At 41.3% G+C, this 12,874-nt stretch overlaps 2 protein-coding genes across 2 annotated transcripts in view; both read right to left on the bottom strand.

Annotated features, from left to right (window-relative positions):
- The window catches only part of soul5 (heme-binding protein soul5), a 177,205-nt gene that overhangs the window by 109,189 nt on the left and 55,142 nt on the right, over positions 1-12,874 (bottom strand). The gene's annotated exons all lie outside the window — the stretch shown is intronic.
- On the bottom strand, positions 2,638-11,809 carry rdh8a (retinol dehydrogenase 8a). Its single transcript, XM_084071813.1, has 6 exons — positions 11,417-11,809; positions 8,980-9,141; positions 5,181-5,360; positions 4,181-4,274; positions 3,725-3,908; positions 2,638-3,534 (listed from the first exon to the last, which is right to left on the bottom strand). The coding sequence occupies exons 1-6, from the start codon at positions 11,634-11,636 to the stop codon at positions 3,307-3,309; spliced, it is 1,068 nt and encodes a 355-aa protein (XP_083927939.1). The 5' UTR covers positions 11,637-11,809; the 3' UTR covers positions 2,638-3,306.

The raw sequence follows: 12,874 nt of genomic DNA, 5'->3' as shown, positions 1-12,874 counted from the left end.
TTCCAAATAAAACCTGTTAGCTGCCTGTCAAACACTATTATTAATATTCAAGCCAGAATGACCAGAAGTCTTTTTAAAAAATTACAAATTCACCCAAATTAAATTAATAAATTATACTGTGTTGTTGCTTTGTTGGATCCTATAAAATAAATATGCTGGGGGAAAACATTGACTGTAAAGTCTCCTGCACACACAGTCAGAAAGTGTCCATATAGGCTACAAAAGGGATGGCATTGGCATTATTGTCTAAATTACAATAAAATGTAGCTATTTGGTAAACAATATTTCAGCCCGGGTGCTCGCCTCAATTGACAAAATACTATGTCATGCTATGTCATCATGTTGTAGGACAAATTCCATCACAATACTGCAAACGATACTGTCTCACACTGCGCTAAGTTCTGGGTGAAGTCACAATGAACCACTGCCCCCTGCTGGTGCGTCATGGATATTGCAGACAGAGAGGACATAATAGCTTGGTATAATAGGTTGGTAAAGATTTTTCAACATAATATCAACCGATATTTTTTTAATAAATGTATTGAATTAAATAATTGAATTACTGCTGTGATTAGGAGGGCCATAGTAGGGCTATTTTCAAATGGCCGAAATGTAGGCCTATGTATATATATATATATAGGGCTGAAGTGGTTAATATGTTTTGTAATAATACTCTAAATCTACCAAGTAACTAGAAACTTAAAAAAAAAAAAAGATTGTAGTGGAGTAGAAGTAAAAGTATTGAAAATTGAAAATACTCCAATAAAGTACAAAATACCTCAAAATTGTACTTAAGTAAATGTACTGCTTTACACCACTGCTTTCTATGCATTTTTCTAGGTCACACAACAGGTTACATGTCGGTTACCCACACAACACTAGCTGTAGTATACAACCCTCGTAGACGTATGATTCTGACGTTTTCAATCTACGAGAGTTGTAGGGTTCACCCCCCATGGAGACCTGGACTTTCTGCACTATGCCCCTCAGATATTCCAAACGTGTACAAATTGAAAATAAAGGTGCTCAACCCAAAGCCCCAAATGTTAACTACTTCTACGCAGTAGTAGTTTAATGTAATAATCCATATCTTTCAATAAAGAAGTGTTTTAATGCCGTCTGTGGCCGAACGCCATTTTTTCACCCTCGTTTACTTCCTGTTTACATTTAGTGTAATTGATTGTTGATTGTTTTCGCGTTGTGCGCTAGTGCAGCCTACTTGAATGTGAAGTTAGCGAAACATTTAACATGCTAGCTAGCGAGAGAAAAATGTCATTTATATCCAAAAAAGTCTAAAATAGTCAAGTTGAAAGTTGGGCATGTAAAGAGAGCCATGCATGCGTCCTACCCGGTTTGGTTTCATCAATGCAAAGCCGCTGTGTCTTCTTATCTGTAATGAAGTTGTAGCTGCTTGACTTAAGAGAAGATGGCACAATGATGGCAATAGTATGGCATCTTCCAGGGTTCAGAGGTCACAGGGCAGGCAGCCTGCTGTGATTCATGATGAGCTGCCTGTCACTGTCAACATGGATAAATCAGAGCCTTCTATTAGAGAGTTGCGCCAATGAGGGGTCAGAAACAGCGTCGGTCACGTGGTTTATGTAGCTGGAAATAGTGACATGGAGCCGTCGACTTCAATGCATTCCATGAACTTCCGGTTTAGGGATTTGTCACTATTCGCCGATGTATGTGTATGTAGAAGACCTGGCCCGAAGAAGTGAACGGAGTTGGCGCAACTCTCTAATAGATGGCACTGGGATAAATGTATAGCCCAGTGGTCACTCACGTGTGTAAATAACTAAGTACATTTACTCAAGTACTGTACTTAAGTACAATTTTCAGTACTTTTAGGCCCTACTTCTACTCAATTATCTCAGAGGCAAATGTTGTACTTTTGACTCCACTACAATTATTCAGACATGCAAAAGTGTCACTTTTCAGCTACAGTCACCTTTTTGAACCCAAATAGGGCAATTGTGTGACACCTGATCCGAAAGAAAACAATATGTTGTCACCTTTTTCACCTTGGGGCTGTTTGCATGCCTGATTATTTGAAAACGAGTTACTAGTTGCTTTGTCGATTTTGATTATTATTACAAAACATGCAAGCATTGCCCACTTCAGCCCTATGTACATTTCAGCCATTTGAAAATAGTCGATCTACAAGTTGACGATGTGACGCATTGTGAATTGTAGATCTGCTATTTTCAAAAGATTTTTATACATTTGAAAACTTGTGAAATGGGACATTCTGCAATTTCTGCATAATGAGTACTTTCTACTTTGCAGTATTACTGCAGTATTTACTTAAGTAAAAAATTTGAGTACTTTTTTCCACCACTGGTATAGCCTGCTATGCTTTCTTCAAGTGGGGGTCGATTCTCTGTTTACACATTAAAGCGTGGGAAATAAAATGAATCTAAAAATGTTTTAAATCTACATTTGCCGGGCCAGGCAGCCTATTATTACTGGTACATCAGTTCTGCCTGTTGCATACCATTGAGTGTAGGTTGTATTAATCAAAAAAGATACATTTCATCAAGCAATACTTAAAAACACATATCTCTCAGAGAAAACCAGATTGTTTTGCTTTATTTCTACATTTAGTTTTTTTTTACATTAAAATGAGATCCATCCTAGTACCTCATAAACATTTAAGAACAGCAAACATTCAACTGAACAAATGATGCAGAAATATGATTCAACAGCAGATATGACCATGAGAACAATGCTAAGTTTACATGAAATCAAGAGCACAGCACAATTAAGCCAGCTATCTTCTTATTTGACTATGTCATATTATGTTTACCTCCTGCAAAGCCTGAGAGTTTAGTTCTGTATCAGATGTGCTATTCTGGTCTGTTAATTATCCCGTCTTCTTTGTAACTGAGTTTTCTTTTGTGCTTTGTTTTCTGTCCACAGGACTCATCATTTTCTCTGTGCATTGTCTCTGTAAAGACAAAGACACATTTAACCACTTACATTCGGCTACACCCATATAGGTATGACTGAGGTAAGCCCTCAGCTCTATTATAATTTGTATGTGTTTGTGTGCGTGCATGTGTATGTTGTGTATGTTTTGCATGAGGTCAGTCAGTCAGTATACAACATGTCTATGACGAATTTGTGCAATCGTGCATGTTGTGTGGAAGAGCTTATCATGGTAGCGTCTGTACTACGAGGACCCTCCGGCCTCTGTGACACCAGCTCTAGTCCTGGTTTGGCTCACAACCCCAGCCACAGGATTTTGGAGTGCAGGCAGGTGGGAGAGTCGAAACTGGGGACCCCCTCCCTGCCCCTCCACCCTCAGTTGGGGGAGATGGTGCGTCTGCGCAGGCAGCTACATGTCAGGCACTTGAGGATGCTCATGGTGATGTGCATGAGAGGACCAAAGTTGAAGAGCAGGTTATAGAACGTGTTGACCGACAGGCCGCCCGTCTCGTCAGCGTACTTTAAGGCCACGATGGGAGTGTACAGGCTGTTGGTTAGGTTTCTAAAGCGAGGGCTGCTTGATTCAATAACCTTCTTCGTGCACTAGAAGAATGACAAGCACAAAAAACAAAACATGAATGTATTTTTCAGATTGATGGGTGAATCTTTTATGGAATTTGAATGAGATTTTCACTAAGTCTGCTAATTACATATGAATACTGATTGGGCAGACTTAAGCACAATCTATACGTCGTCGTAGGACTAAGTGTGAGTTCGGAATGTGTTCACTCACCTTGGCTATGTCCTCTGGTGTTTGACCCAAGGCTTCAAAAATATCTATGGAGGATGGCAGGTAAACGTCTTTAAAATAGCGAACTGTGTCTGCGTCTGCGCCCGGATACTCCATCTTAGCCACGTCTGCCATCATCTTGGTCTCAAACTCAGTATGCACTGGACCAGGTTCAATCATAGACAACCTATAGGGAGAGTGAGAGTATAGTAAGTCCTATATGTCTAGCCTGGTGAACGATCCCGGTCACGTGTATTCACATTATATAAAAGTGGAAGATTCTGATTGGCTCTTCCACTTTTTGGTTTCTGCAAAACGCCCACCCAGCGCTTGGGGCCAGATCAGTCTGCAGGAAACACATTATAATGTGAATTCACGCGACCGGAATGGTTTAGGAACCACATGACGGTCTAAAAGTGCAAGAGAAAGGTGTGATGGAAGAGATGACGGACAACGTACCGAATGTTAAACTTCATCAGTTGTACAGCCATGCTTTCACAGAATCCCTCCATGGCAAACTTAGAGGCAGTGTAGACATCATTGAACACAACACCTATACCCAGAACACAGAGAGCAACATGGATGTCACAGCCCTATCTTATCAAATAAGGCATTGGCAGTTAGCATTACTAGTAGAAGTACACAGGTATTTTATGAAGTTTCATAAAAATGTGACAAAGAGGACATTTAAGGGCCAATACTAGCCTTTTTTAAATGTGGGTTCTTTGTAATGAGGATTCCATTCCTCAAAACCTTTTATAAAATGTTTTGATATATATGTTTCCGTAATGAGATGTAGGCTATGGAGGTCTATATGATTGTTATTGAAGCCCCTCAATATATATCTTAAACACCTAATCACACAAAACTTTGCACATTTCGAAATTTAGGTCTATTCTGAGTTCTAACATAATCCATAAGTACGTCACATACTGTATGCATGTACGTACACACATGGGGTTGGGGGGGATTAGCCTATGTTACTGAAGTCTGAGGCCCCTTAAGATATATCGTAAACACCTAATCACACAAAACTTTGCACATTTCGAAATTTTGGTCTATTCTGAGTTCTAACATAATCTATAAGTAACTGTATGCATTTACACACATGAGGCTGGGGGGGATTAGCCTATCGCACAATGGACCTATATTATAAAATCTAAGTGAGACTTCAGAATAACATTTTGATGAAGTGTGGTATGTTTTGTGTGATGTCCAGGTGTTTAAGATATATATATTTTAAAAGGGTTTTGAGGAATGCAATCCTATCAAAAAGGCTGACGTAATCTTTTTGTGAATTATTGGCAAGCAACAAGAAATTAAAATGCAATACTGCCCCGTTATCAAAGCTAAACCTGATCTGTTATTGTGTGGTACTGTAGGCACCACAACATACATTGTTACTGTCCTCCACCACCACCATGCTCTGTCCTGCCTCATTCCTGTTCCCATTTCAAACCTTGAAGGCCCATGACGCTGCTCATGACCACGATATGTCCGGCACGCTTCTTCTTCATGTCCGGCATAACCTCCTTGATCATGCGCACCACACCAAAGAAGTTTGTCTCAAACACCCTCTTCATCTCTTCTATGCTGATGCTCTCCACAGGCCCCAGCAAGCCAACTCCAGCATTGTTGACTGACACAGACACACACACACACACACACACACACACACACACACAAATGTGAAATGTGAAACCTATTGTTGTATTGTATTGTAGTTGTTGCAATAAGTCTCTTTGCTTATGAATGGTAAAGCCAATGATACAATGTCAGAGTTCAATTGGTTTTACGAGATTATGTAAAAGATTTTCAAATGCCTTTGCTAATGGCATTAGATGCTGTTGCCACCAGGTGTCAGTATATGACCAACGCCAACAGAGAGTTGTGATGTAACCAAAGCTCCGGTCTGTGGCAAACAAAACGTTTAGCTCTTGTGTAATAACATAGTGGGGGAAAGAGAGTTAGGATGGAGGGGGGAGGGGGGGGGGCAGTAGGTACCAGGATGTCTATGAATAGAAACGTTATCCAGATTTTACCAGAGGGTAAAATACAAGTTGAAACAATGGTCATCTCTTCATTGGGTATCAGGACTAGGTAATATACTGCAAATGGGCTTTCGCTTTCCATCTCTTATTCTCACTTAAATCTTTATCACATGCAGACGGAGCTGCTTTTAAAATACCACAACCAGACACAACAGAAAGGCCATAGTCATTCAAAGCCAGACAATAGGCAAACTAAGCAAGTTTAGTTCTGCAATGTTCCACTCACAATGTAAATCTGTGGGTAGAAATGTCATCCAAATTTGAGAAAAATACAAGCTGAAACAATGGCCATCCGTTCATTTGGTACATATAGTGAAAGCTGCCTTTTGTTGTCTGTCCCCTAAATCCCAAGTCACAAGCAAATACTGTACGTGCAAACATGCTTTTATACCCCCCATACGCGCGCGCGCGCACGCACGCACGCACGCACACACACACACACACACACACACACACACACACACACACACACACACACACACACACACACACACACACACACACACACACACACACACACACAAACACGAGACACGAGTCAATTGACATGCTAATTAAATTAAATCACTGACTTCACTGTGTTTCTGTCCTTATTATCTACTAGATTGGTGCCCTTTGGGCACCGCCCTACTTGGGGACCACACAAGTCGGGAACAATCCAGGACGGGAATGATGCTAGTTGGGAATGGCCATTTCTGTATCTGTCTGTCCATGTTAAGCCCATATATGGGGTTCCCTGTAAGGCATGCCCAAATATGGAGTCCAGGCCAGTCTATGATGTTGTTACTATGATGTCATATTGATCAGGCTTCTGCATATATTGGGATTTGCTGATTTTCTGACTTTCCACTTGGCGGGTCACACTGCGTGCCAGAATAGTCTCCATATAACCTCAGAGAGCTTGTGATATCACAGAGTAATTTTAATACAGGATTTGTGTATAGACCGAATCATTGTGACATCACCGCAAGCTAAAATGTATTTCACGGTAGATAATGCCAGCAGCGTCGCATTGGACCAGTATTATTCATTAACCTTAATTCCTGGAAAAACAGGACACTTGTGATATTGTAAGAAATATATTAATCTACGAAGTGCTTCTAAATCGGTTATTTCTAGCGGAGAAATTTGGTGTAGAGCCAGGTATAGATCCATCGGGGTACCCACATCAACTAAGTAAATAGTGTGTAAGTGATTCAGGAATCAAGAAGAGGGGTTTATTTGTCACTCACTCATACGGGTACAATGATTGTGTGGCATGCTCCGCAGTAGTTAATGTACTGCTCCTGTGAGTTCATGTAATAAACTTCTATCTTAGAAATTCTCAAGTATCTCTCCACAACATCCGGGTTGATCCAGAATTCCTCGAGCGGCTATATGGCTCTCTATGTAACTTCATCTTAATTTAACAAGTTAAATTAACACTCAGGATTTTGCAGAGGGCACAGTAAAGTTCACACCAACTATAAAGAAAAATACAATGGTGAACAATATATTGATAGTTGTCGTTATAGTTACCAGTATAGTGCTCAGTGTGAATGGCCCTTTACGGGTTCATTTGGTTTGCAGAAAATAGACGGTATACAAACTCATCAAACTCAATGCGTTGTGAGCTTGTAGGTCAGGTATTTTGGACAAATCTTTGCCCCAAATAGGGACGCTAGGGTTCATATGGTTTGATTGATTGATTGATTGAATGCTTTATTAACAGTTTGCAAAAAAGTACAGATACAGTTATACAATAATGCTAAAAGGATAACACAAAAAGCCCTGAGGGCTTGCTTCCATTGTGGTCCTATGTATTCAATTAATCAAGACATATATAGACATGCAATACTATACAAGAAATCATCAATATAGGAGCAGTAAAGATATATTTACAGAAAAACAGTGGGGGGTAAAGTTTACTTGAGTGTGGCAGCCTATTCTCTCATATGTTGATCAGCTGACTATGCCTCTTAATGTTTGATGTTAATGATATTGCATCGTAAACTTGGTCATATGATGTTGGATATCTCGTGCTGTGATGAACCTGACTTGTATGTGTCCTTTTGTAGCTTTGGTTGTCTTGTGTCTGTTTCGTTTAATTTTGACTTTTGACTTTACTTTGTATCTTTTGTGAATTATGTGATTTTGTCTTACTATTTTTTTATTTATTTCCCTTTTGACTTGTGTCTTAATCTGTGTTATACTTGTCTGTCTTTATTGTCCTTTTTGAGTTTTTGAAGGAGGGTAGGGAGTTGCACTTGTTGATGGCATAATAGCAGAATGAATTCATGTTTGTGCCGAATCTGGGGGAAATGGGATCAGTGGAGCTCGCTCTGGTGTTGTGCCCGTGGGCGTTTATCACTTTTTTGAAGTAATTAGACAGGTACATGGGCGCTGGTCCCTTGAGTATCTTGAAAACCAGGCCCATTGGAGGTTGCTGTACTCTGTCCTCTACCCTGAACCACCCCACCCTACCATAATGAGCTAGGTGGTGTGAGGTGACCGTCTAGTAGTGGTCTGACTAGTTTGTTTTGAGAGGTCTGTAGTTTTGGTGCCAGTGGCGTCGTTAGGGGTGGGCTTCGGTGGCTATAGCCACCAATGTTTTGTCCAAAGCCACCAATAAAAAAAAAAAAAAAATTAAAAAATTAAAAGTTTTTTTTTTTTTTTTTAATTATATATCTATCACCCTAACCTAACCCTAACCCTAACCCTAAAACCGAAATAAAGTAACAAAAAACGGGGGAAAAAGCACCCTAATCCGCGAAATCCGCGAAAAAAATCGCGCGCGCGGGAGGAGGGGCACATGCACGCGCGCTGTGCGCGCGTGCATGTGCCCGTTGCCTGCGGGGCTAAGCCCCCGACCTAGTAGAGACCTAGCGACGCGTCTGTTTGGTGCCTTTGAGGTGTTAGAGTACCATGAGGTGCATGCATAGTCAAAATGACGTTGCTAGTGTCCTCCCTGCCCAAAAATTTAATTCTTTGGTTGACTTTCTTGATTACTTTTGTTGCCATTTAATCACCGGAAAGGTTGTTATCTAAAATACAACCTAGATAGGGTAATCTCTTCTTTCCTTGTGATAACATTGTCACCCACCCTGCTCTGTGGCCTTACTTACTGAGGTTAATGGATTCCGTTTTACCTAGGTGTAATGATAGTTTGTTTGTTAAATCAACTAATTTAAGGGCAGACATTAAACGTGAGCTGTGGGTCACACTCACTAAGGATATCAATGTGACGGTCCTTCACACTGCTGATGCACTTCTTCACTGACTCGTCACTGCACACGTCCAGGGGCAACAGTGTGAGCGTCTTCTCATACGTGTCACCTGCTGCCTCCACTAGCTTGTCCTTCTTCTTCAGGTCCCGCATGGTGGCGATTACTGGCAGAGAGAGAAAGAAAGAGAGAGACAGACATAGGAGTACACAGACACACTGTAAGAAAACCAGCTCATTGGCCTTGTGATTAGTTAGAGTGTCCACCCTGAGACTGGGAGGTTGAGGTTCAATCCCTGTTCAAGTCATACCAAAGACTGGAAATATGGTACCGGAACTGTTGTCTACAAGTCTACTTCCTTACAGTCAGACAGTATGTGATTGACTGCATCTGCATGTCTGGTGTAGTGTATAGTAACTTTAACACATCTTAACCCTCACTGACTCACTGATGATTAAGGAAACAGGCAGATGAGTTGCACTGAATCTATCATGCATCAGCACTTTGTCACATGCACAAACGCACGTATGCAAGCAAGCACACACATCTTTGACCGTGCCGGTCAATTTGTAGAACATAAGTGAACCTTGTACGCTTGGAAACATTAACCTCCATACAGGGAGAAAACATATTAACCTCAGCTGCAAGTTTTTAATCAGCACGTTGTTGACAAGAAGACACTATTCCTTCCACGTTAACAGGGTTAGGTTGTCTGCACACTGTGCTAACTTGTCTTATCTAATGGAGGCCAGGGGTAGAGGGTTATTACATGCTGGCTATCAGTGGTGTAAACAACTACACTATAAACTCCAGAGTGTTACGTTAACTCTGAGAGTCGGTGTACAAGTGTAACCAAATGGACATGTGAAGCTCATTTTGGTTACATTTGCACACTCTCAGAGTTACAGGATAACAATGAGGATTTTTATTTTGTAGTTAATCAGACATTACCCTGTGTCCACCTGTTGTCCTTATCAGTTGAATCCACTTCCAACTGGTTCTTTTCATAACGTATAGGGCACAAAACAATCTAGAGACTGCTTAAAGGGAGATTAGACGTGGTATGTGTCTCACAACTTGTTCTATCAAGCTGGTGCAATCAAATGAACTATGTGCTATGCATTAATAAGATCTTAATGATTAGAGAACAGGCTGTCCATGAAGCATCAAGGAGATTTATGTACTGGGAGAGACTTGAACAAGAGGTCCATTGTTCTCTTTCCTGCAGGAATTATTCTTGGGCAGCTTAAACATTCTTGAATGAACCACATTGCCTTGCATGTGCTGTTTTTTTTTTGGGTTTCTCTGAAGTTGGCACAAGATGCACTGACTGCTAATTATTACTCTGGGCAATGGCACTATTTAATCAGTATTTTTCTTTTTAATTTCTCCATGAAGTGGTCGAGTATAGGCTAGAGCAGATACTCTACCACTTTGTTCTGACGTTCTTTCCTAGAAACCTGGTCAGAGTTCAGTCTGTGTTATTCAACTCAAACCGCTGGGAGCAGTTAATCGCTTTTGTTGTTCGTCTATTTCACGGTAATGAATCCCCAGACCCCAGTTGCCCCAAAAGAAAGACAAAAATTAAACGTAACCCAAGACTGACATTAATGACGGGATGTCTGTGGGCTTGGAAGAGACGCACAAACGAACAATGTCACACACTGACAGACCCGAACCCCGTTGAGCCCCGATGAAGACTTCAAACAGCCCTTCGTGCTTTTTAGAGTGAACCCTCGCTTGTACAGGTCTCAAACTTTGTGCCTCTTTCAACACTCGCTCCAGTGAGAGAACTATAGGCGCATTAGACACGGCACTAAACCGGAGCAGCGGTCTACAATTCTGTGCGATAAAGGGCTCTTTGTGCTTGAGAAGTCACTTGAAAGAGAACTTGCAGCCTCTTTTATGATCCCCGCCTGGCAAGAAGCGGCATCCTTGCGGAGCCGTAGCCTACCCTGGAACACTGCGCTTTCACATTGAATCAAGAAAGACTGAATCGTGGTCTCTGCACAAAAGGGTAGATTCGACAGGCTAACATTTCTATGGATGTAAAGACAAAACACACATTTGCGGTGAGCTAGACTTGCATGCATTGAGAATGGACTTTTGATATTATAGTTTAGACTTCAACCACTTAAACCCCAGCATCGTAAAATGTGGGGAAAGCCTTCGATGAAAATAGCAGATCGACAAGCTCACAACAGAAGCATTGCATTGCGAGCTTGTCGATCGGCAGCGAAAGCTTTCCCCTCAATAACAGAAAACAGACAAGACACTGGTATTGAGCCCTGGGGGACTCCAGTTACCCATAATATGGGGTTTAAGTGGTTAAAAGAAAATGGCTTGGATGAAGCACACGCCACAGAATAAAATGCTTATACCAACGAGTCCAATCAAATGAGCAAAGAAACAATTTAGGCTAGAAAAGCGTATTTATTTACCATGGTAGCGCTTCTTCTCATCTTTGGCCAGCGTGACGGCGATTCGTAACCCGATGCCGGAGGAACAACCGGTGATCAGCACAACTTTTTGTTCACTGTTCGCCATGATTCGTCCAGATTGGCTGTGAGCTTTTAGGCTGCTGGTCGGTCCTCGGCTCCGGATAGTTGCTGCTGACGGAGACCGATCACCACCGGACTTTAAAAAACTAAAGCGGATCATGCAACCACAGCAGCGGCCATGTGAGCGTATAATTCAGTCACATGTCCAATAAAATCGTTTTGGTGAAAGACGTGGCATTTCGCAAACACGGTCACCAGCAGATTTGCACCCTGATAAGTGCTGCCTACCCTGGAAATTAAGTTAATTCCCTAGTGTGTCAGTGTGTATGTATGTGTGAGACGTGTGTGTGTGTGTGTGTGTGTGTGTGTGTGTGTGTGTGTGCGCGCGCGCGTGCGTCTGTGCATGAGCAAATATATGACCATATGCAAGCAGCTTATAGGCTACACTGAACAGCAGCAGAAACAACAACAAAAAATAACCCAATCATACTAAACTAGCTATTAGGCTACTAGCCTACCACTTCTCTGCTGGCCTAGGCCTCTACCTGGGTAGCTACTACTACTACTACGACTAGTACTACTACCCTACTACTACTACAACTAATAGGCTAATATATTAATAATAATCATAATTACAAAGGATGAGGGCCTATTTAGTTCTAAAAGTAAAATAAAGACATTCTGTCCTTCAGAAGTTCTGGACCAGAACATCGGATTTGTATTTTCACAATTATTGTCAAACTTTTGTGACTCACGTAGTAGTAGCCGTGTATTGTAGCCTAATATGCTGCATTCTACTGCCATCTGGTGGTTTGTGGAGATCAGTACACCACTTAAAGGGATATTTCACTTTCAAACGTGTTAGGGGTCATTTCAACTTCTATTCAGGCTTTTGTGAGGACAGGACCCCAGACCGTTTTTAAGTTGCTTGATTCAGTATTTAGATATTTGAGATTCATTTCATCAGACACGCCCCTTCATACAAACCCATTGTAACTTCAAACTCCATTTTAACCATGTAATGTTAGATTAAAGATGGAGTGCCATGATATTTTTCAACCCTAAAACCTGATCATAAGGTATTATTATTATGTAAGGATTTTTTTCCAAAAAAAAAAAGTGTACAGAAATTGTTAAAAAGAAATGTTTATGTGGACACGCCTCCAGTTCATTAAGTATGCCTGGTTCTCACCTTAGCACCTCCTCCACCACCTTAGCACCACCCACCTGTCCTAGTCCCTCCTCCTCCTCATGCCCACACCTGTTGTGTTATGATAATGAGGGGGAGGGTATGTTTTTGGGGGGCTCTGTGATGTCACTAAAGGGCTGTTTCTCTATTGGCACGTTTGACCCTCAAGATTTCAGCCTCCAGGAAAAAACTCCAAATAGTCAGAGAAG

The sequence above is a fragment of the Gymnoscopelus microlampas genome, assembly GCF_963454915.1.
Source record: "Gymnoscopelus microlampas genome assembly, chromosome: 11".
Lineage (NCBI taxonomy): Eukaryota > Metazoa > Chordata > Actinopteri > Myctophiformes > Myctophidae > Gymnoscopelus > Gymnoscopelus microlampas.
Note: the sequence above shows the minus strand (reverse complement) of the source record. Positions and strands in the feature narration are given on the sequence as shown.